This window comes from Nasonia vitripennis, chromosome 5 (genome assembly GCF_009193385.2).
Source record: "Nasonia vitripennis strain AsymCx chromosome 5, Nvit_psr_1.1, whole genome shotgun sequence".
NCBI classification, from domain to species: Eukaryota; Metazoa; Arthropoda; class Insecta; order Hymenoptera; family Pteromalidae; genus Nasonia; species Nasonia vitripennis.
In genome coordinates this window covers 6,590,754-6,614,114 of record NC_045761.1, presented here as the reverse complement: position 1 = coordinate 6,614,114, position 23,361 = coordinate 6,590,754, and the positions used below count along the sequence as shown (strand labels likewise).

The 23,361-nt window shown below is 42.9% G+C and overlaps 5 protein-coding genes across 8 annotated transcripts in view; 2 read left to right on the top strand and 3 right to left on the bottom strand.

Moving 5' to 3' along the window:
- LOC100114717 (clathrin heavy chain) overlaps window positions 1–8,610 on the bottom strand; it is a 10,777-nt gene extending 2,167 nt beyond the window's left edge. Inside the window, exons 1-10 of the mRNA XM_001607945.5 lie at window positions 8,089–8,610; window positions 6,661–6,868; window positions 5,220–5,764; window positions 4,436–4,808; window positions 3,706–4,319; window positions 1,899–3,450; window positions 1,119–1,825; window positions 468–1,030; window positions 173–395; window positions 21–96 (exon numbers count right to left, since the gene is read on the bottom strand). Of these exons, the coding sequence (XP_001607995.1) occupies window positions 21–96; window positions 173–395; window positions 468–1,030; window positions 1,119–1,825; window positions 1,899–3,450; window positions 3,706–4,319; window positions 4,436–4,808; window positions 5,220–5,764; window positions 6,661–6,868; window positions 8,089–8,130 (4,903 nt within the window). The 5' untranslated portion in view covers window positions 8,131–8,610. The remainder of the gene's footprint in view (window positions 1–20; window positions 97–172; window positions 396–467; window positions 1,031–1,118; window positions 1,826–1,898; window positions 3,451–3,705; window positions 4,320–4,435; window positions 4,809–5,219; window positions 5,765–6,660; window positions 6,869–8,088) is intronic.
- LOC100122880 (mesoderm induction early response protein 1) lies at window positions 7,785–21,505 on the top strand. 3 transcript variants are annotated; one of them, XM_031932263.2, is made up of 6 exons: window positions 7,785–7,789; window positions 13,811–13,815; window positions 17,497–17,774; window positions 17,845–18,502; window positions 18,577–18,704; window positions 18,804–21,505. In XM_031932263.2, the coding sequence occupies exons 3-6, from the start codon at window positions 17,509–17,511 to the stop codon at window positions 19,534–19,536; spliced, it is 1,785 nt and encodes a 594-aa protein (XP_031788123.1). In that variant the 5' UTR covers window positions 7,785–7,789; window positions 13,811–13,815; window positions 17,497–17,508; the 3' UTR covers window positions 19,537–21,505. The 3 variants fall into 3 exon arrangements, with proteins under 3 accessions (XP_031788123.1, XP_031788122.1, XP_016844704.1); XM_031932262.2 differs by lacking the exons at window positions 7,785–7,789; window positions 13,811–13,815 and adding exons at window positions 16,524–17,035; window positions 17,201–17,385 and having other exon boundaries at window positions 17,476–17,774; window positions 18,661–18,704; XM_016989215.3 differs by lacking the exons at window positions 7,785–7,789; window positions 13,811–13,815 and adding exons at window positions 16,534–17,035; window positions 17,201–17,385 and having other exon boundaries at window positions 17,476–17,774.
- On the top strand, window positions 10,088–13,513 carry LOC100114758 (V-type proton ATPase 21 kDa proteolipid subunit). Its single transcript, XM_001607952.6, has 5 exons — window positions 10,088–11,697; window positions 11,797–11,845; window positions 11,963–12,046; window positions 12,131–12,530; window positions 12,613–13,513. Exons 1-5 carry the CDS (start codon window positions 11,631–11,633, stop codon window positions 12,646–12,648), a joined length of 636 nt encoding a protein of 211 aa, XP_001608002.1. The 5' UTR covers window positions 10,088–11,630; the 3' UTR covers window positions 12,649–13,513.
- On the bottom strand, window positions 13,211–16,304 carry LOC100122869 (carnitine O-palmitoyltransferase 2, mitochondrial). Of its 2 annotated transcripts, XM_008218901.4 has the most exons (5): window positions 15,915–16,304; window positions 15,654–15,694; window positions 15,024–15,579; window positions 13,922–14,945; window positions 13,211–13,848 (listed from the first exon to the last, which is right to left on the bottom strand). In XM_008218901.4, exons 1-5 carry the CDS (start codon window positions 15,957–15,959, stop codon window positions 13,529–13,531), a joined length of 1,986 nt encoding a protein of 661 aa, XP_008217123.1. In that variant the 5' UTR covers window positions 15,960–16,304; the 3' UTR covers window positions 13,211–13,528. The 2 variants fall into 2 exon arrangements, with proteins under 2 accessions (XP_008217123.1, XP_031788124.1); XM_031932264.2 differs by lacking the exon at window positions 15,654–15,694 and having other exon boundaries at window positions 15,915–16,058.
- Window positions 21,473–23,361, bottom strand: part of LOC100122892 (nucleoporin NUP188 homolog) — an 8,959-nt gene continuing 7,070 nt past the window's right edge. Inside the window, exon 11 of the mRNA XM_001606449.6 lies at window positions 21,473–23,263. Coding sequence (XP_001606499.2) covers window positions 22,078–23,263 — 1,186 coding nt within the window. The 3' untranslated portion in view covers window positions 21,473–22,077. The remainder of the gene's footprint in view (window positions 23,264–23,361) is intronic.

The following is a 23,361-nucleotide window of genomic DNA, read 5'->3' as shown; positions in this document are numbered from 1 at the left end:
TAAGGGTAAACTCTACTCACGCATGATCATGGATTTGTGTTCTTGGTGATCAGTCTCCTCGATGCGACGACTTTCAGCTTCCTCTAATTTGTCGACCTAAAAATTGAAACAACGTTTATATTAATGACTCAATTTATTTTAACAGATATGAAAGATCATGAAAGATGTTTACCTTTGTAATATATTCGCGAGATACTTGAATAAGATAAGGCATTGCGAAGTGCATGATTTGGTGTCTCCACGCGAGCTCCAAAATAACGTCTGGATGAAGCAAATCATAGCAGTGGAACAGACAAGCCGCAAAACAGTCCTTGGACCCTCTTTCAAGGAACCATTCTAACAATTCTTCGGCTACTTCGTGGTTGCGAGATTCAGCTGCGTACTCCATTGCATCTCTGAAATGAACACAATTATTGGTATGCAAGTTTACGTTACCATTTATGCTTTTAAATAAAATATCAACTAACCTGAAAAGCCTATCCTTTTTACACAGCTCGACGGACTGCTTCCACCTGTTGTTACCCTTGTACAGGTAGGCGGCGATTCTCCTGAACTCGATGAGTTCGTGCTTCTCCAACTGTTGCGCCAGCGCAATGTTGTCGAAGTTGTCGAAGGCATCAATCGAGGTCCTAAGACCCTGGTAGTCCTCCTCGTCGATCAGTAAACCATTTAGAGCCTCGTTGATTGCCTTGTTGTTTAGTGCTTGTACTGATCTCAGGTAGGGCTTAACCAGCTGCAAGTGGTTGGTGCGAGTGAAGTAGGCAACAGACCTAGTGTGGTCCATGCGCGGTGCCAGAACCAGCAAGATGTCATTGAGCAGTAGTGGCTTGTACTCTACATAGAACTGAATTGCCTTGTAGTAGAGCTCTACGTTCGCGACCTTTGTGATAACGTCTTTGAAGTGACCTTCACGCCATGCTTCTGTTGGATGTTGCATCATTGCAAGCACCGCGTTATCGTATTCCTCGTACTTGTCGTACAAGAAGACCAGCTCGGCCCACAGGTGAGCGGACTCTGCAGCGCGCAGTACCTGTCAGAATGAAAATTATTCAGTATTGAATATTCAGTTCGAACTTAAATTATCATTTTTTTATAGTAAGAAAGTTATTTCCGTTTACCTTTGGAATATTAACGCGAGACCAGAAGAGTTCCAGATGTTCCCTCATTCTCTGTGGCTTGTACTTGCTGTACAGAATAGCCAGTTCAGTGAACATTCCCATGTGAGCCCTCTCGAGACCAAGAGCAGCCTCCAGCAGATTGATAAGCTCTTCAAAGTGTCCCCTATCTTGATAATAGTTAATGAGATCCTCCAATTCATCAGCGTGCACGACAATGTGGAGACCACACATCTGAGCGAGCCTGAACTCGCCGCTGTCGACGCAAGCGAAGCAGACCTCCTTCCAGGTGCGCGTCGAGTTGGCTTTGCGCGCGCTGTCCACCGCTCCCTGGAATTCCTTTAAGTGCACCAGGGTGATGGCCAATCTAGCAAAGTTCGAAACGTTGTTGTAGAGAAGCTTTGCAGCATCGTACATCTTGTCGTCGAAGCAGCGGTCTCCAATCTTCTGTATGTCGGCATGGTTCGGACCAGAAATAAATTCCTCAAGATCGGCCAGGCGGTTTGTCCGGGCGTAAGCATAGATGAGCTCAGATTCGATAAAGGATTCACGCGCCTTCTTGCGGGCCATCTGCAAATAGCGCACTAGATCTTCCCAGTGAGAGGTGCGATGAGCTGTCTCGACGACATCGACGTAGGCAGAGGGGTCATCAGCCTTGATGAAGCTGTCGATCGCCTCCTTCACCATACCTTGCTGCAGCTGAGCGCGGGCTATTCGGTTGAGTAAGATTACAATGATTAATTTTAGTATATTAATGTGAATAAAAAAAAGTCATTAACTTACCAAGTTGAGACCAGACGGCAGGCTCGTTGCATCTTTCAGCAAACTCGTAAGCTCTGTCTAAGTTGTTGACCTGCTCGATCAGCACCTGGATGGCCGAGGTGTTGACGTCGAATTTCTTGAAGATGGCGAATGCTTCCTCATACAGCTCGTTGTTGATAGCGATGTTAGCAATGTCAGGAGCATCGTAATTATCGAGACGATTAATGTATTCCATAACCCTGGTCCTATCAGCCTTGATAGCCGTCAAAATCAAGAGATTCTGTAAGTTGCGATGGTCACTAAAGACGCTGCTGTCGAGTACGATCTTTTCCAGCAGCTCGATAAGCTCATTCGGCAGATCGGCCGTCATAAAGGCTCTCACAGTCACGGAGATATCCTCAGGATCTTGAGTCTCCGACAGAGCGGTCTGCACAACTTGATCGATCAGTGGCCTCTTATAGGGGTTGCTCTCCTGGAGTACTTCAGCCCAGAGGTCGGGGTCACGTCTGCGCACCAAGTATCTGGCTTCGCTCTTGAACAAGCTGTTCTCATTGCAAACGCTGATAAGCTCACGGTCGCACTGTCCACGTTCATAAGCGATGCAAGCTAGATGCGGGTCGCGCTTTTCGCAGTACTTTCCAACGACACGGCTATCGTAGAATTGGTTTTCTTTAAGGAAACGCTCAGGATTGTTATTGCTGTCGATGTAGATCTTGGCGAGGGCGTTATGGGTGGCTGGCTCAACGCATCCTTCATGGACTCGAGACTCTAACCAGGGAAGTAAAAGCTTCAAGCGGTTGCGCTTCTCGACTTCTTCTACGAGCTCGTCGGTAGAGAACTGTCCACGCACTACGAGGATCAGGTTCTTGATGATGTCTTCGGAGCAATCGACATCAAGCAGACCACCGATAACGACAGGTAAACGCGATGGGTTGACCTTTTGCACGTAGATCTCGATGTACTTCTGAAGATTGTTGCGGTAGAGGTAAAGTACGAGATCGTGAACAAAATCAAATCGATCGCAGACAATGATCAGCGGTAACTGGTCAGACAACTTAGCTTCCTTCAAAAAGTTCTTGACGCGCTCTGGGCTGTAACAGTTGCTTTCGCGACAGATGCGTTCGACCTCCTTAATCTGGCCAGTCTTGCAGGCAGCTTGGATGTACTTGAAGTGTACTTCCTGGTCTTGACTGAAGTTGACAATGGAACCAAGGAAGTAAAAGAGACCCTCGTAGGATTTAAAGCTCTCGAAAAGGTCGATAAGGGCCTTGGTAGTGAGCTGTTCATGGTATTTAGTAGCGATCTGCACGCAAATTTGAAGATTCTGGCGCATGTTGGCGGTGAGCATAGCCTTGAGACACTCAAGCGAGTCTTCGACAGACAGCGTACCGAAGAAACCAACCAGCCAATCCGGAGACAGCAGGTGTGTGTGGACCACGGCACGTTTGATGTCGTAGAGATCGGTGTAGTGCTCAAGAGCACGTTGCAGAAGACCGGCCTTCTCACAGAGCTGGGCGACGTGCGCACGATCGTAGTGCGTGAACATTTGGTTACCAAGGATCGCATCAGCCACCTAAAAAAAATATTTTCAATCTGTTACATTTGCTTTATTTCATTGAGGTAAGTTTAAAAAAATATTTCTGTTTGTTTTAGAAAGTATACTCGAGAGGAGTAGTTTCGAAATCAAACTTATGCAAAACAGCTTATTCTGCATTCTAATCATGATTCTCAGCATTCATTAACATCCATTCATGATTCATTGTATAACTCAGTCATCGTTTAATGCGTACTTAAATAAAAATATTTCGTAACAGTCAGACTTAATTACCTGAGGAGCGGACATGAGGTTCATCTCGAGCAATCTTGTTTGGAGAGCTCCTTCACTGGGTCTGTTGTTTTTGAGAGCATCGAGCAAGAACGCCGTGCACTGCTGTACCATGTTCTGTTCCATAAAGATATCGACAATTTGATTAATATCAGCGAGTGGCTCATCGTCCTGGACGAGCATCTGTGCGAACAGCACACCCTGATCCGGATTGATTCTCATGACGTTGCGCAGCAAGAATATGTAGTCAGGCGTGTAGGAAACCTTCTTCGCATAGAGCACGATCTTCTGGAACTGACCGGTCTCGGCGAAGCACTGTATCACTTTGTTGGGAACGTTGGCTCTGAGGTAGACGCTCAGTGCGAGGGTTGGATCGACCTGCTTGACAAGGTCGCCCAGCTCTTCACTGCACTCAAGCTTGTCCTCCTTCAGCCATTTCTCAAGCAGCTGCTTGCGGCCCTGTACGAGTACCGGACGGCACAATTCAAGTGACTCGTATTTGTTCAGCTGACCCTGGTCGAGAAGGATACCGAAGTATTGGAGAAGAGGCGATGTTTGACCCTGTGTCGTCGGCACCTGCTGGAACTTCTGGATTGTTCCAGGAGTACGTAGGATACCTGAAGATAATACATGAAATTTAAGAGAATAAGATAGAAAAGTAGCTTTGAATAAGTATGTTTATTGTCATCATTACAAAATGAAATAATAAGGGAAATAAATATCGTTTGACTACCTTTGGGCGCATTTGCGGCGACTTTAGCAGCCTCAGCGTACTGTCCATTCTGGAAGAGCATATTGAACTTGCGCACGAAGAGGTCCTCGGCGCCGGAGAGGTTGTTACGTACAGCCATGCGCAACGCTAGCTCTGGATTTTGCAGTACACCGTTGATGTAAGGTATGATGTTTTCTTCGTCTACGGAGACCGAGAGCACCTGACCCTTGCGGTTCACTCCAATTATACCACCCGATGACTCGTGGGATGCGGTCACGAAAATCGTCTCGCCAGAAATGCGGTTCATAAAGATGCATGTCGCTGATTCAATGTCGTACATGTGGATGTAGCCGTATTTGGTGATCAGGTAGATCACGTCGTACTTTGAGCTCACCTGTTTAAAGAGTTGACACGTATGAGTAAGTGAAGGTGATTAAAATAAATTTTCTAAAGTAATCAATAAGTTAGAAAAAAAATTGCAATATCATTACACCCCTGCTAACAAAGATTTTTCTCCTGGGAAAGATAGGACCATTAAAAAATTCTGACGTAGAAATGTCAACTCGCTGACAATTTAAATCAATTAGTGATAGGCGCGCGATACGAGACCATTAACAGTTCCAAAAAAACACAAGCATGTGGACATGAGCCAATCACGCGTCTTATCAAATTCTTCTCTTAGATAAAAAAGCAGAGTCGGCACAGGCCCACATGATACGTATGTGACGCTCTGAATTATTAAAGAGTCAAAAAACTTTCTCGACTCTCATCATGATTTCACTAGGCAATTTTCACGAACACTGACCTGCATAGCGACCGGAAAATCGTTGCCGGCCTCGGGCGGGAAAAATACGTCGACTGCCTTCTTGGGGAAGGGCTGGTTCTTGACCGGTGGCGTGCCAACTTCGATGATGTGCAGCTTGGCACCCTGGACGGTCCTGACGGCGAAGCAGAACAAATTGCTGGGCTCGGCATTGCCCTCCATCTTGAACTGGGCAAACGAGGCAGCATGACCCTCGATCGGCTGGGAGCACTTGCGCTCGACCGAGTAGAGTTGCATGGCGCCGACGACACGGTTGTTGTGCGCCGAGATACCGATCAGAAGGAGCCAGGATTGCTTGGCATCGGTGCGGTAATTGATGATCTGGCAACCTTGGAGCGAAGAGTGACGCTCAAAAGCTTTGCTTGGCTGGGAATCACCTTCCATCGACCAATGATAAACCGAGGTTTCAGTCACGAGAGCCAGGGTATTTAGGGAGATCCACTTCCAGAATACGACGTCCTCCGCCATCGTGTGCGCCTTCATCTTTGACTTCATCTCGATGTTGAAGATCTGCAGGGTCTTTTGCGCTGTGGACAAAGTCGGCGATATTACGATTTACTTTCATAATGATTTTTCTGTGCAGAAGCCAATTTACATAAGCTCTATTTAATGCTGCTAAATTCAACAACTGATATGCAAGTCAATACATGAATCCCTACAATACTAAAGAGGGGAATTTTGTTTCAAATATGCAAAGTTTGATTCACCTTCCATTTTACAAAACTTCATACTCCAACAACTGTGCTACTTTAACACTACTTTAACAACTGTCACGTGAATCAGTATATCAGGAATTAAAACTTTTCATCTATTGACATAAGCATTAGTAGCTATTATTTCAGTACTGTACTGTTTGCTCCAATATAAAAGCTATTTGCCGTTTTGCTTTTTACAATTAATTTTGACATTGAACAGTAATTTTGTAATGCAAAGCATTGTTTAATTTTTGTTTAAAACTTTATACAAATATACTACTCATATGTTGCACTATACTGTAATAAAAAATCATATTAGAAAATCTTTTGAATCAAGGTCATATGCTAATGAGTCATCAGTGATATATTTTCAAACTGAAAGTTTGTTGTTTTAGTTTTGTAGTTACTCTGAGAAATTTATTTGAAAAAACAAAAAATCATTGTGGCTTAATATCAAAAAGTATAAAATTAGCTCAGTGATGATGTCACTGTAGAGTTAAGATTACTTATAACTTGTGCAAAGAGCAGATGAAAATAATGCATTACAGAAGCTGTTATTAAAATCAAATTATGAGCAGCTATATATAGCACTTATACATTAATACAATAAATATATTTTCTGTGAAATTTATTAAACCACTTTAAGCTCTGTGGGCTGCATAAAATTTTTCAAATTTTAGTAATAGCTTCAGGTGATTGTAATACAAATAGTTGTATGTAGTGTTTACCTTTGAGAGCAATGACTTTGCTGGCAGGATTCATGATGGCTGAATCTGCAGATATGGGCCTCCTGATGGGGTTGGCGGAGTCATTCATGTCGATGATAACCACCTGTGCGGTGTCACCCACCTTTTCACGGACACAGATGAACTTGTCCGACTCCATGGTGACTGTGTTGAAGCTGACATTGTTGGCATTGATCCCCACTGCGGTGAGCTATTTTTGGCACAGAGAAAGAAAGAAAAAGTAATGAGAACTCTTGGCTGCTTGAAAGCATAAATACATTTTGCTCAGGGAAGAAAACAACATTTTGAACTTGAAAGTTCTAGCTATGGATCACGGCGTAAAATTCAATTTGAGAAATAAACAGGCTCTGGAATGTTTACTCTTATGAATGACTGAAAAGCTCTGGCCCCATTGTGTACATTGAACAATCCACTGACGCACACAGAGAATAATAACACTAACCTAGACTCGAAATCACCTCTGCAGATCCATATCTCTGAATATTTAAAATCTATTTTTGTGCTCAAACATATTGCAGGCTGCAAAAAAGGGGAAATTCATTCATTCATTCTGGATCAAAATGAACTCTGATTAATGAAGCTCGTGGTTTTCTCAGCTATCAACAATGAGGCATGTTGAAAAGGCCAAAGAAAAAACAAAGCAGAACATTGCAGCAGAGCCAGAGTCAGGCCAAGTCATTGCAAAATCTTGGGCAATCGCTCAGCAGCGACAGCAGGTATAACAAGCCCAGGCTGGTCCGAGCAGCTCAGCTGCAGCGAACCCATGACACAAGCAGCTCGCAGTAAAAAGGATCCGTTGAGTGAGTCTTAATCATGGTCAAGTGGCTGGGCATTGACACTTGCCAAACAGTGGCGAGCATCTCTCGAGGAGGGGCGGCGAGCTGCTCCGAAATAAATAATAAAAAAAGAGAGAGCATATAGGAAGAGAAATCAAAGGGGCATCTCTGTCTCGCTCTCTCTCTGTCGCTCTCCGTCTCGTATCAGTATCGCCGTTGCAGAGGCGACAATCGTCGAGGGCGGAAACGAGGGGCGTACCGTGCGCGGCGTGTGCGATGCGTGCGGCGGCGACCGGAGCCAGCCAGCCATCGGCCCGCGTACAGCAGACGTGGCTGTCTCATCGACGGCATGCGAGAAAGAGAGAGAGAATCGATTTCCTCTCTCCGTCTCTCTTTCGCCGCTAGAGTATAGTATACGAGACTATACGACCGGGAGGACTGTACGGGGGAGTTGGAGGAGTGGAAGATGTATAGCTATGGGGACGACGAGTCATCATCTCTCAACCCTCGGGCGCCGAGATTCCTAGCCTTGGCGGCGGCAACATCGGAAGTGGCATTTAACTGTCAAGCTATCTCTCTCCGTCTCACTCGCACGCGCGCGCGCGAAGAGCAGGGGCGTGGGGTTCTTCCTCACCTGGAGATGCTCCTGGAACCTTATGGGCAGTAGCTGCGTCATAGCGGCGGCGTCGTTCTCTCTCTCGCTTGGTTCTACGTCTCCGCACCTCTCTACTGACGATGATACTCTTCTTCCACGACGAGGCGCGCTCCTTCTCTAGCCGACTGAACAACCCACTGACTCTCTATACTATATACTCGCGCACTCGACTCTCTCTCTCTCTCTCTTTCTCTTTCGCGGTGCGAGTGTGGATAGCGTATAGGTGTGTGTGAGTGTATGCGATGTCTACTATCTCGGCGAATATATCTCTTCTCTCTGGTCTGGTGGTGCTGTGGTACACGCTCGGCTGCACGGAGAGACACTTCCGGCGCTCGCGGATGCTCTTGCTCGAGGAGAGGAGGACGCCGGGCGACCAGCTCACTCTCTCTCTCGTCGCTCGTTGATTCACACTGCTGCAGGCTATAACTCTGCGCTCACGCTCTCTCGCTCGCTCTTTGATGCAGGTCTCCCTCGCGGTTCAAGGGACGACGCGCGACTCTCTCTCTCTCTCTCTCTCTCTGTACTCGTCGCTGCTCTACTGTGTCCGAAACACACACGCAAGCCACGGCTTCACTTCTCTCTCGCGCGCGCGCACTGCTGGCACTTTACTCGCGAGCTATCTCCCTCTCTCTCTTTCTTTCTAATCGGGCTCGCTATGCGCGAGAGAGAAAGAGGTAGGTATAGGACACGGGCCTGTATATGTAGGTTGGCGCTGCTGATGCGTGGGTTACACTACTGATACACACAGGACGCGAGGACTGCTATAGCTCTCTCTCTCTCTCTCTCTCTCTCTCTCTCTCTCTCTCTCTCTCTCTCTCTCTTTCTCTCCACCTTGCTCTTCTCTTCGCCCTTTTGTCTCTAGATAGATATATGTTCTACCTATACTACTTATATACTATCCGGCGCTGCGCTCGCGCCGTGTACGTATCGAATGAAAGCTGCTACTATACTTATACCTACTACCGCACCTGTGTGTGCGACGAGGACCCTCCTACGCTAGCTCCGAAATGATCCCCCCGATTCATCCCACGTAACAAATTCAGCCCCGAATTGCATTTCGGAGTGTCCTATTGCAGAGTCGCGAGTAGAAAAAGGGCGCAGGTGCAGCGGCCATTTACGGGAAAGTCACCTTATGTTTGCGTGGTCTAAACCGGGATTTCCGAACCAGCGCGTCATAATAAGCATTGGCTTGGCTTTCCTCGAGCTGCTCCTGCAGCTGCGCTGCTGCGTGGCAGGTTGCGGATGGGTTCGCGGCTGCTGCTGCTGCTGCTGCTGCTCAGATTTGCTTTGGTGGGGTTAACGGCCATCTTGAGAAAGAGAGAGAGAGAGAGAGAGAGAGAGAGAGAGAGAGAGAAGGGGACACGTGACCGCGGGTTTAGTCACGACAGAATCAGTAGCCTGGATTTGAATCGTACATGTCATATACTGATTGTGCATATACCTATATACTGATGATGATACTATGTTGCTCTCTGGTGCACGGAATTGGGGACATTGTCTGATGAATGGATATGAGATGATTGACGCTTGCGATTACTCGATTCTGCAAGAAAACTGTATGGAAATCGATGTATTTAATTGTTAAACATTGTTGAGGTGTAATCGCTTAAATAAGGTTGAACATTTTCCAAGTCTTGAGATAAATATTATCTTTATTGTGTACATCACGCGCTTAGTAGCTATGGGAATTCCCCTTCCCGGGAACACGCGTACTGGACAGCTGTGAACCACCTGTAAACATTTTTTTTTCCGAGCTTCCCGACTCCGAAAACGATGCGGCTAAAATTAGTTTGTTTGTATTTTAGGAATTTCTCGAAAACAAACTATTTCGAACCACCCGATATACATGGATCAGAACACACGTGTAAAGAGAGTTTTGCTTATCAATGACTCATTGCTATTTTCCTAATCGTTGTGTTGACATAATATTCCAGACAAATTTTCGTTTACCGCCGAGTTGAAATTTATTTTTTTTCTTTTATCGTTACGTCATTGAGAATTGCTCGTTGGATAAAATATTTAAATGAAATAATTAGTTGTTTGTTTAATAATCAAATGACGCTCGTGAAAGTTATTTACGAGCAATGTGTTATCAAATAGGAAGCCATACGCAGGCTCAATACAGCCGTGTATTATACATATATCGCGCGGTTAACAGCTTTTCTTACTATGTAGGACAGTGAAGTTTTCCGTTCATGAGCAATTGTACCGAACGACGATGAGATATAATTATCTAATATGTGCGTAGGTATTCGGTTTTCACGCTCTTACTAGCTGCGTATACCATACTTTATGAAAGATCGCGATTTATATACGAGATTCACGTATTATTTTTAATAATATACAATATATTAAATAATTTACTGCAATTATAATTTCAGTTTTAAAAAAAGCGCCATCATATCGCGCTGATTCAAAAGGTTCGAAATCCCAATCGAACGCGAATCAATCACTGTACAATGCAAACCGCTCATAACAAGCGAATATGACTCTTGACCCGAGTGTGCTACAGCGCAAACATTCCAGACCCGAGTGCACAAGTATATCAATGTGTACGAGTCTGAGCGCCACTAATGACTCGTCGTCGCGCGCGAACACGTTTCAGCGAAAATGCAACGTGTATAGTCCTGTCTTGCCGCGATCAATAAGGCCTAAAATATATAAAACAGCGACACGCTCGCTCTCATCTTTTGGCTTCAAAGCAAGTGCAGACGCGATTGTTTCAGCCCCCCCCCCCCTCTTACCTGTTGAGGATCACGAAGCGGCGAGTGAATGGAAAGTCGAAGAGATGAATTTAGAAAGACTTGTACTGCTGAAACTCTCGGCTATTGTGTATGTACAAGACGTGTACTGGGTCATATAGATTCAGGTCGATTTTTCGGGGCTGATGCAGAAATTATTGATGAGTCGAGCGAAATCGAGAATTTTTGCAAAATTTGCAGGAATTTTCATTGCCCCGAGAAAAGTGAGAGGCGAGCGGTGCACGTGAGCTTAGATGATTATTATTGTAGGTGGAATTCCTGAGAGTATAGTGTAGCAACAAATTGTGTACGAAGTAATGCTGTTACGTTGTGTAATTAATACTCGCGATGATTTTAACGACTTTTGCTATGGTAAGTAGATACCGTCGGGTTTAGTCAGGCGAGTTAACTAATGATACAAAAGTATAAAGTCGCGGATAATTCGTTCAAAATATATTAAAAACATCCCATCGCTGCAGACGAATTCCCGCCAAAAATTCAAATCCCTCACGCTGAAAAAGTCTGTTTCCCCTAGCACCAAAGTCCCTAGTCCTACCCCAGCGACGATTGGCAAGTCTGACTCGCTGGGACAGAGATGGTCGTCACATGACAGCGACGGGTGTCTGCTGTTCTGGAGGTAGTTATATTTTCCCACACCCGATCGAGCCATCGGGGCCCCGAGAATCCGACGACGCCGAGGACTTCCCCAGGAGCCGAGTCAGTTGAGTGGCTGTATCCGTTTTGTGAAAACGACGCGACGCATTTAATCCCGGCTGAGCCATGCATCTGAGATACATCCTGAGCTCCGCTTTCGTGGGCACCGCTACGGCTGCCTCCACGATTCTAGGTTCGTGCAATTCTGTCGCTTAGAAGTCGAGTGTTTATCTCTTTATGAATATTTCACCTCGTATTTCGGCTAACAATCGACCTGCTTTCTGCCTTTCAGTGCTCTACTACATGTTCACTGGCAAGGGAGAACAAGTTAGCATTGGCTGGTGAGTTGTGTGCTGCGAGTGGGTTTTTTGCCTATCCGATGGCAGAGTTTTATTCTTGTAGCATGTGTGTGTGTAGTGTTCCCAACTGGCTTTAACTGTGTGGTGTTACTTTCACAGGTTCCTCGAGAATGCTTCGCCTTACATGTGGGCCACTCTTGGCATTGGACTTACTGTCGCACTCTCCGTTGTTGGTGCTGCATTGTAAGTTGCTGATACAAATCTTCAGTTTGTAGATTATTGGACATATATTGTGCAATGGGGATTGACAAACGCATCTTGTTACAGAGGCATACACACAACTGGAGTCTCCATCATTGGAGGTGGTGTAAAAGCACCACGTATCAAAACCAAGAACTTGATCTCTGTTATCTTCTGTGAAGCTGTTGCTATTTATGGACTCATTACAGCCATTGTACTTTCTGGAATGCTTGAAGCATTCAGTGAAGAGAAACTAGAAGCAAATCTTGCCCTCAAGGGCCAGAACTTTATGGCAGGACACTTGATGTTTGGAGCTGGTCTTGCTGTGGGGCTTGTTAATCTTTTCTGTGGTATTGCTGTTGGAATCGTTGGTTCTGGTGCAGCTCTTTCGGATGCTGCCAATTCGGCCCTCTTCGTGAAAATCCTCATTGTCGAAATTTTCGGCTCTGCCATTGGTCTCTTTGGACTGATTGTTGGCATTTACATGGTGAGAAGCCAAAAATTTAACTTATGCCCTAGTCACATCCTTTTGCAATTGGATTATTAATTTTTATTTTTCTTCATTTTAGACTTCAAAAGTCAGGATGGGAAATGACACCAAGTAAGCAGCTGATTTTCAATAGCTCATATTCGCGCAAAAAACAAAGTATTACAACATCCGTTCTACAAAGAAAAAAGTAATAATAACTTTTCTTCCTTGGAAAATCGATACTTTACCAGCTAAAACAGAAGAAACGAGTAAATGAATCATTTAACTCGTTGGGTACAAAATTTACAAAAAAAGACAAAAAAATAAGTATGAATATATATATATTATACACCACTTTTATGCGGAGATTTGAGTAACCGTCGACGCGTTTCACGCGTAAAGGAAGACTAAATCACAGTCTTCAAAGTCATGTCGCTTCACTTTGAGACGAGCTCCCATCTCAAAGCCGACCGACAAGTTTGTTGTATCCTCGTTACTACGATGTAATTGTTGTAAATATTATTTAAGCCGCTGCGTTCAACATTTATTATTTCTCCCGATTGTTCATAACACACGTTTGCACATAATCTAGAACAAAATTTAAGTATCTGTTCAATTGTACATCGCGGACAATATATAGCTGTTGTGTTTCAAGTGAAACGTTTGATTGAGTCGCATTCCAAGATAATAAAAGTCGATTTTTGTGAAATAAAAACACTTTAATTCCTCAAAATTTATATAAAAGTAACCATATTTAATCATTTTATTTGATTTAACATGCATATATATATATATAGTATAAAAAATATATCTAATATAAATGTAAATATGTCATAGTAAACAGAGGCAAAGGCACTTTGTAGCATCTGACAATACTTCAGATAGCAGTAAATTCATATAAAACATTGGCCTCCACCATCAATTAATTATAATTGTAATTTTGTATCTAATTACAATTGTAATTAACAAGTAGAATGAAAATAAAATTTCCGTTAAAAAAACATCGATCGACGAATTCATTTGCTCAACAAAACTTTGTGAATGTCCTTAAATGAAGCTTCCAGGCTATTTACGTATTCTTTAGCGCTTCTGTGATTGCGATAACTTGTAACAACAACGCCCAGCTTTTTCTCTTGAATCATATAGCCAATACCATAACCATCGTCAACAACAGGTCCAAACCCTCCTGCTATAACAACTGGACTTGAAAGTGTTGACGTTGACAAAATATTGTGGTTTATCATTGCGTAGCCAGGATCTTGGAAAATTTCGGGATTCTTTCCCGATTTTTCAGCAAGCTTCCGTAGTGCAAAGAGATGACGATCAAACCCTTGACCTGCAATTCGATGATAAAATTACCAGTATTAAGACTTCAAGACTAAATAATTATTTTTAAACCAAGAACTTACCCATTGCAGCTTCCTTGAGAAGTGTTAAATGAGCATTACTGCAGTCTATAATCATTTTTTTAATTTGCTGTATAGACAAATCAGACTTGGAACTAGTCATGGTAGAGCACAAATTCTTGGTTTGAACTGTGCAAGGTCTAAGAGTTTCAGTTCTGCCGTGTTTGAAAGCAGCAGTACTACAAGATTCATAGGCAGCCACAGACTTAGATTCTTGCTTAAAAAGCGCCAACTGAAAAACTAACTGCATCACAGCATCAGGACTTACACCGAAGTCCTTGCATTCTCTCTTTCCAAAACCTTCGTAAACCATGAAACCAATGTCCAAACTTTTGGTCCACTTTTCATACTGTGTTCTTTCCTTTGATATCACATCTTTTGCCTTGTCATCCACTTTGAAATCCAGTCTTTGGACCAAAGACGACTCTCCGGAAATAGATCTCTCGTCTTCTGGATGAAATCGTGGTTTCTCGGATATGTCCTTCTTGATGTCTTGGAAATATCGGAGAACCGCCACACCATCGCCCCAGGAATGCTCGAAATTTATACCGGCGAAGCCGTCCTTGCTGACGATTAGAGAAAACGACTTGTCAAACCATCTATTTTCAGCTCCACCGTGGAGGTACCTTCTCAGAAGTTTATTCTCGTCCGTTCCGATAGGCTCGTCGTCTAGAATCAGGACGAAAGCCGCGGAATCTATTTTTCGCAATATCTCACCGTTTCCTATTTCTGTGAGGTGCGATCTGATACTGGCCCAATTATTTCTTTCCGACGCCGTCAAAATACCAACCGGATTTTCGTTGTCTGGCCTCTGATCGTCGAGAATGTGTCGCAGATTCGTCGCGATTTCTTTTGGAGGCACAATATTACCCTGTTCATTGAAGACGTTGAAGGCATAAAACCGTCCTTTTCTCATGACAACAATGTGCTTAGCAGATTTGTCCAGCACGATTTCGTCCTTAGATTGGTGTGGGATTCTCGTTGAATTGAACAAATTGGAATACTGAGACATGTCCAGTGGATAAGCCTACAAAAGAGTCCGTGATGTTGAAACTTAAATTTAATAAAATCTTGTATAATTTTTGTACTGTATCTAAACACTTACATTCATCAAGTATGCTCCGTACCAGGAAATGGAAGATGGTAATAAACCAGTGAAAGTACGGAAAAATTTGGTATCAGACTTTTTAGGATTTAAATGAAAAACCTCTGGCTCTAACAAATTTGCTCTCAGAGATTTAAGAAACCTCAAGGAAGACACAGTGAGATTTGTGGCTTTGACTAGTTGACTATTGTATTGTTCATTGTCCTCAGGACTAAATACTAAAAATGGATTATAATTAATGGGAAGTGGCCTGCGATCTCTTAGATACATATCAAACCATGGTTCACTGATATAGCTTGTGTGTTGCTTAGCTGCATCTGAGCGCACCAGCTCTGCATGCAATTCTGCACCCTCTCCTTTTAAAAACTTATCTACAATTGCTTGGGTCTTCTGCATCTGTTCATCATGTAACAAGGGCCTTTGAGCATTCAAGTAACGCCTACAGGTGTCCTCGAGTTTAGGAATGGGTAGACGGGGAAGCGAGGGTTGAAAGTGCATTGTTGGTACTTTGCTCCGCTGTATGTACTCCAAATCATGATCAGTTGCTATCGTTGTCCTAAAATTAAAATGATTTTGAATAAGAAAATTAATGAAACTTAAGACAATAATATCTATAATGACAAACGTTACTTTGTGCAGCAAAAATAGGTGAAAGCCGATTCATTAGAAATCTAAAACAATATAAAAATTTAAATAATACAAGTGTAGAATGACTTTTCTTCATGCACTGTAGTGAGAAATAAGAAACCTTAAATAGATGTTTGATACACAGTACATTAAATCTATTTTACAGACTACACTGATTTTAGAATACTTATATTATTAATGAATGAAAAACCTCAACTGAGCTAAAAAAAATACAAGACTATAATTAGATTGACGGATATTTACCGTTTTTCGTGAAAGATAAAATCTTCTAGCTGCAAGTAATGACATTTTCAGAAAAAACTGCAGTTCTTGTGCCAATCAACAATCACAGAATGACAAAAAAGTGTTAGATCTTCATTTATTATGAGTATACCTTCGTATACATATATGTAAGTAAACACGTATACAGATTAACCAATCACACAGATAAGGTGTGTTCCATTTAGGTGTCCGAAGGCTATAGCCAATGGATTTCCCTACAGATGAGTGATGATAAAGGACTCTGCAACTTACCTGATTTTCTGAAGAGCCTGGATACGTCAATTTCTCTGCTGTGACCGTCATAAGGTTCGATGATTTTCAAAAGGTCTTCGATTGCATTTTTCAAAAACTACAATCGCGTACATTTACGTAGACCGTTACGGCTAAACATTTTTACTTTACAACAGTTTCATATACATCACTATCAACTTTTAAACAATCACCCTTAAATACCGCAGAGTAAGTAAAAAGAGATACAAAAAATAACATACCCATTTTAAGGATCCATCATATTCGATCAATGATCTCCAAAATGCATCAATACACCTCTACATCCGCGGGATCGATCGGCGTCAGAAGATTCGTCGTCAACGGCGTCAACCAAAACCGCGAGAATTAGCAAAGAAGCTCCGCGGAAAACGCGCGCGCGCGTATAGGACACAAGCGCGACCTCCATTGCTGCCAAATCAGTCGCCCGACTAGTTTATGTACAATATTATCAACGAATATATTGAAGTCTATATTCGTTGATATTATATAGGTAAAGCAGTTCGCGCGCGCGATCCGCGGCTTTATCGCGTTCGAAACAGCCGAACAAGTGAATTTCCAAGGACACAGGTGGTTGCACCAGGAGTTCGAGATCAACTAGTCGTTCAGATACACAAAGAGTATTTGGAGAACAAGGATACCGCGGGAGAAGCGCCTTAGAGGTTAGAAACTGCGCCGCTGACTGCTGAGCGGATCATCGGTTCTTTGTGTCATCGACGTAGTAGTCGCCCGTCAGGATGACGACGCGCCGGCGACGATAATAACTGGAGGATGCCTGCGGTGATACGGCAAGTGGTAGCCGTCCGGTCTTGATCTTTGGCTCTGGAATAATACTGGTAGGAAGTGGGATGGTTCTTGTTTTGGCTTGATTGTGTAGATACTATACATATATACGTATACGTATATACGTATATACGTATATACGTATATACGTATACACGTATACCTGCAATGGTATTTTTTTTCATTTGTACACTGAAATATTTTTTTGCGATTTCTAGGTACACGAACAATGAGCCGGGATGAGTCTCGACGTTCGAAACGTTGTAGAGCTGACCGCGACTACGAAATGGGTCCAGCTACTGGTATCATGGTCAATGATTATGATGATGAGCGGACTCTAGACGAGGAGGAGGCTTTAGAGGGCAGCGAAGATACTCACAATGAGCTTTCTCATCTCCAGAAGGTGAGAGACTTCTTCTATAGGTTTAGCCATTGAATACGTTCATGTTAATTTAAATTGCAACTATTTAGTAACTATTAAAACATCTTTCAGGAAAGCGATATGCCATTGAAGGATCTGTTAGTGATGTACAACTATCGTGATATATCGTGCCAGGATAACAAAGAGGATGAGGATGAGGATGAGGAAGATGAGGAGGATGAGGAAGAAGATGATGAAGACGAGGATGACGACGATCCTGCCAGTTACGAATCTGATCTCAAGCAATTCTACACAGAGATAGTGAAGGCGGAAGAAAATGGCGCTAACGTTCGAAAATCTTCTGTAGTCAAGTCTGGTGATCCAGCAAGAAGAGGAGAAGCCGCGGCTCTTATTCCAGCCATTGACGCTCAGTAAGTAATCTAGTCAGACCAATATAATTATATCTTTTTTTAATAACTTAACTTACATTCGATCCTCCAGCACAACCTCATCCAGCGCAGATCCAAAAGTTGAAGACAGCTCGGGTGTCCCGGAAAACACATCAGGAGACGCTCAGAACGCGGGTTCCAGTGAAGTAAGTTCGACTACCGACAACGTCAACAGCACCTCCGCTACGGCGGGCAACGTTGGAAGTGTCGGTGGCGGAAGTGGTTCATCTAGACTCTTACGCAGCGTTTCACGACCCCAAAGCGAAGAGGAGGAGGACGACTGCGATTATAGTCCGGACGACGAGGAGGAATGGAAAAAGACGATAATGGTGGGCCAAGACTACCAAGCGGCTATACCTGAGGGCCTTTGCAGGTATGACGACGCACTGCCCTACGAGAACGAAGACAAGATGCTTTGGGATCCCTGCCATATCAACGAGGAAGCGGTCGAGGAGTTTCTCGAGAAAGCCCAGTTGCCCGTCGTAAAGGGTAGCTCGCTACCAAGTGGTAGCCACGTACGAGACGACGAGCAGGCACTCTACCTGTTGCTGCAGTGCGGCTACAACCTGGACGAAGCACTTAGGAGGCGCAGAATGAACGTACTGCCACCCACCGAGTCCGTTAGCCTCTGGTCTGAAGAGGAATGTCACAATTTCGAGACAGGGCTCAGAAACTACGGCAAGGACTTCCATCTCATACAAAAAAATAAGGTGCGCTCTTTGTAGTCCTTTTTTTAATTGACGATTTTTCAGATGGATTTGATGGTTTTGGTATTACGCTTTAGGTAAGAACGAGATCCGTGGGTGAGCTCGTACAATTCTACTACTTATGGAAGAAGACTGAAAGGCATGATATTTTCACTTACAAGGCTCGACTGGAAAAGAAGAAGTATGCCCTTCATCCTGGAATAACGTGAGTTTTTCATAGTTTTATTAAATAATGACCTATCGATCTTGAGTATGTCTCCTATGAGTAGATAATAATATCTTTTTTATGCTCCCCAACGTACAGAGACTACATGGATCGTTTCTTGGAGGAACAGGAGGGTGTGCGCGATCGCAGTAGTTCACCAAACGTCCACTGTCTGATGCTGTACGGCGATGCAAAACGCCAGAGGACCAACGCTAACTCGACAAGCAACGAAGAGCCTAGCTCCGGCGGTGGAAACAAGTCAGGCCTTGACAGCTGGGATGGCGCAACAACGACGAACGCTTCCAGCACAACCACGACGACATCGGCCTCAGGAACTACAACGAGCTGTGCCAACGCCGAGACCTCACCCCCGGTAAACGCCAGTGGCCATGCGGATCCCCTTGCCCTCGAGCACCTCCACAATTCATCATTAGCGGCCCCGGGTACCGGCCAGCTCGACTACGCTAAGGCGAGCAGCAGTAACAACGGCGCTGGCGCAGAGTCGAGCTCGGGCCCGATACCCTGGCCTACCACTATCAATGCTAATGTCGCTACCACAATCCCATCGTCATCATCATCTTTATCATCATCCGTTTCTTCATCAACGATGGCACAGCAGCAGCCACAGCGTAATCACATGCACCACCACATGCAACAGCAGCAGCAACATCAGCTACAGCCGCTGTCGAGCACGAATAATAGTCACAATCAACAGCAACCGCTCAGCATTAATCCTAGCCTAATTGGCAGTAGTAACAGTAGCAACGATGAGACAGCGGCTGCAGTCGCGGCTCGATCGCCCGAAAACATTTTGCCCCACTTGCCACCTTAGCACACCGCCACTACCATTTCTGCTTTCTACACCGATCCCAGATGGGGAGAAGCGCGTTGAACGCGCAATCGCTCTCCTTACTAACTCTTCTTTATCTCTGATTTAAGCATTTTTTACTGTTCTTTCTGTGACTATTTTTTTATGTTTTTTTTTCTATATATACCTTTGTCTTATGCGTCTTGTTTTCTCTCGCTTTTTTGTATTTTAATAATCACACCCGCGACACTGTTTACACACATCCAGCTGAGAAAATAAGAAAATGTATTTGCAATTTGCGCCTGGGAGAATTTTCTATCAATAAGTACAATATTGGTCCGGCCTGAAATTGATTCTGGCATCGTTGCGATAAGCGTTTTGATAGGAATAGTTTCTGTTTCTCGATATTGTGGTCACGAATCATAATGTTGTAGTCCGAACACATGATATTGAGTGAAAAACTAGAAGCAAAATTACTTATGGATACTTATTTTGGCTTACTTTTTTACGCAAAAGTATTCATTTTTTAATGAATTTTCCGGCGATATTGACCAACACATCCGATAATACATGAGATCCAGGATGTATTCCTAAAGTTTGCAACAATAACTGAATCAGGTATTTGATAAGGAGGTCAATATATTACTTTCTTCAATTATGGCAATAAATGTAAAGCAACTGCGTGGTGCCTATTTCAAATGATATAAATTAACTTTTTTCAAAAGAAAAAAAGGTTGATAAAAGTAACACTAAACTGATAGTTTAATTAATTATGAATATATGGAAATATGTATAGCTCGTTATTGGTAAATGTTGTGAATATATTTAAACGCTTTGATTTTTACACATTTCTATATAAATAATAATTATTAACTTAAAATTGTGAACTTGCTATGAGACATTTTAAAATACTAAACAAACGTTGAGACTAGATTGGGTGAAGAGTAGTTTTTTAATAAATTAAAGATGATCAGAAGATGCCCATTAATAAACAGTCAAAAATTGCATACTAAGAAACGATTAAACGGGCTATAATAAATTTCCTTATTGAGCAGTCCTGCTTTTTTACCTATGTCCATTTATGTATGCATGTTCATACATACATTTTCATGAAAATATTTTCATTAAAAGTATTCACAATGTTAGTTGTTTCCTTTATTACAGATTTAATTAAAAATTTCGAAGTAGAAAATTTTCTCCCAGCATCTGAGCATTTATATAATGTACACACTTACATGCATACGAATACAAACACAATAATGGAAAAGATAAAAAATCGTAATCATCGCATTCGTTAAAGCAACCTCGAATTATATTTTTCTACTGTATCACTATAAGATTTCATTGTGTCTGTCAACGCTTAGAGTGATTGCGAAGCGAAAAAACGCCCTAGCTGAAATTTTCATGTGAAATTCTACAAAAGGAAATTACAGTCGAAACTTGGCTGACCATATATAGATATATAAATATATTAAATTACTCGTTTAGCGAGTCGAATAAAATAAGAAAATATTACAAAAAAATGGTATAAAAATAGCGCCGTCTTATAAAGTACGGTTATGATTACAATGGCATTAACCCTCACATCCCCTTTGTACAGGCGCGTTGTAATCGCAACCGCGATTAAAAATTTTCGGAATATATGTCTTTGTTATTAATGGAGATATTCTTCAGATTGATTGTAATAATATAATAATAATAACAATAATAATAATCCTTAAGAGAATTCATAGTTATGTGGTTTTAACTGTAGTTTCCTAGAAAAGAGTTTAATTATATTACAATACCGACTCATAACGACGGTGCTTTTATTGATTTTTTTTTCGGCAGACACTGTGATGTAAGAATCATCAAAGCAAATGAAAATCATATAGAACTATAGATCTTTTGTTTTTTTGCCATTCATCTCTTGTTTTTATACTTTTGATCAAATTAATGTTGTAGAAGTAGAATACCAAAGTTCGTGTGAACACGATTTATTGAAAAAATTATACTTACAATCTCGTTAATTATCAACAATAAATACAGAATTGCCTTAGCAGGTCTTACATTATCGGCGAACTTTCCTGCTTCGCCAGAATGTTGCTTTTTAATTCATCCAGTGTTCCAAGACATATCAAACGTCATATAGTTCACTTTTACTTATAGCAAATACGTCATTGGCATCATTCGAAAAATCAATTTCATACAAAATCTTTCATGTTATATGGGCTAATGAGATACACTTTCTAGGAAGTATACAATTAAAAAATTTTGAGGTGTTGAGTATCAAAGCGATTTATATTGCAAACAAAATTAATAACAAAATCTAATGGCCTTTTTTTATAAAAATCTAATAATTTATACAGTAAACAAATTTAATGATTGACATGCATTGGCCATCAAGGAATGCACATAGTTGATAAAGTAGATTTCAACAAATTTCATTTGATACTCAACATCTCAATAACCAAAGTATACTTGTATTACCAGCAAGTCCATTAAAGAAACAGTATAACCATTGATCTCATCTCATCAAAAACCAATATTCACGCTTCGTTTTCGTCACGTTCACTCTCGTAACCATCATCCAAACTGCGCTGAGTCTAGCGACTCTACCACGGACTTTAGTAGTCGTCCGAGCAGCGGTAGAAATTTGCTCATATCAGATGGTACCTTAAATCCACCTGTCGTCACGACGTCATCTCTTGAGCGAACTTCTTTCTCGGCTGGCAAATTTTGGTGTTGTTGCTCGACACAAGTCAACTCCATACTCATGTCATCGAGAACTGTCTCGGAAATCTTCTGTACAGTAGTATTGGCTGAAAGTCTTGCAGGTAACCGTTTGTCAACTTCATTCTTAGCTCGAACCATTCTCGATCGTTTGGCTTCAGGGTCGACTAATGCTGCAGCTACGGACCATTCAGTCTGCTGTCCCCGGTGCTCCAAAAAGTCGAAGAACACGCTTAGCTCAGTCGCCGTTTCTCGAACGATTAATTGTCGATCTCTGACGGCTAGTCTTGGACTTCTGACACCCTCGAACGCCTGACAAAGTATGAGCACGAGGTTGACCTCTAAGGCGAGCCTCGTATTGTTTTCTTCCATGGAATCAAACCAGGGATCACTGCTCGAGCCATTAGCCCCGTCTCTCGATGGGCTACGCGAAGCTCTGCTCTGAGCTCCAGGACTGCTACCACGGCTTACGTGCGCTGCCGCAGACGATCTACCTGGCAACGGCACCAACGCTGTAGCTCGTGATAGTATCATATTCTCGCAGATGAGCGGATCAAAAGGCCTCTTGATGAGTCTTGGTGCACTGAGTAATGGTACTGTAAGTTCGTGACCTGTGAGATAATTAGAGAACTCTTGCCTCGGAGAAGAGGAACTGCAACTCGCTATTACGGATGGCCCGAGACTCGATGAGCCTGTATACAGCATCTTGCGCAGGTCCTTGGTTTGCATACGTCGTAGATTCTCCGGAGTAGCACGTTCCCATTCACGTCGCGCCGAGTCTATGCGGGAGTCGTCCTTGGAAGTACTTGGAGTGCTAGTGCTGGTTGAGAGGATCGAGGTGCTGGTTGCGGGATCCTTCGATGAACCAGATGGTGGTTGTCGTATGGCACTGGAGGTAGAACTGGAGTTGAGAAGGAAGTGCCATTGAGCTTGGGTGAAGAGTTGCGTTGAGCTAATTATCGTTCCGTAGGTCAGGCGTGGGCCAGAAGTCATCGACATCTGCGGGGGGCCGAAATTCATCTCTGCCATCGGAGCATACCTGAAAATTTTCAAGTTATTTTTTATACAGGAAAAAATTCTCTTTCCTAATCTTTCTTGATTATTGAAAAAGATTAAGTCTGTTTGTTGAGGGGGATA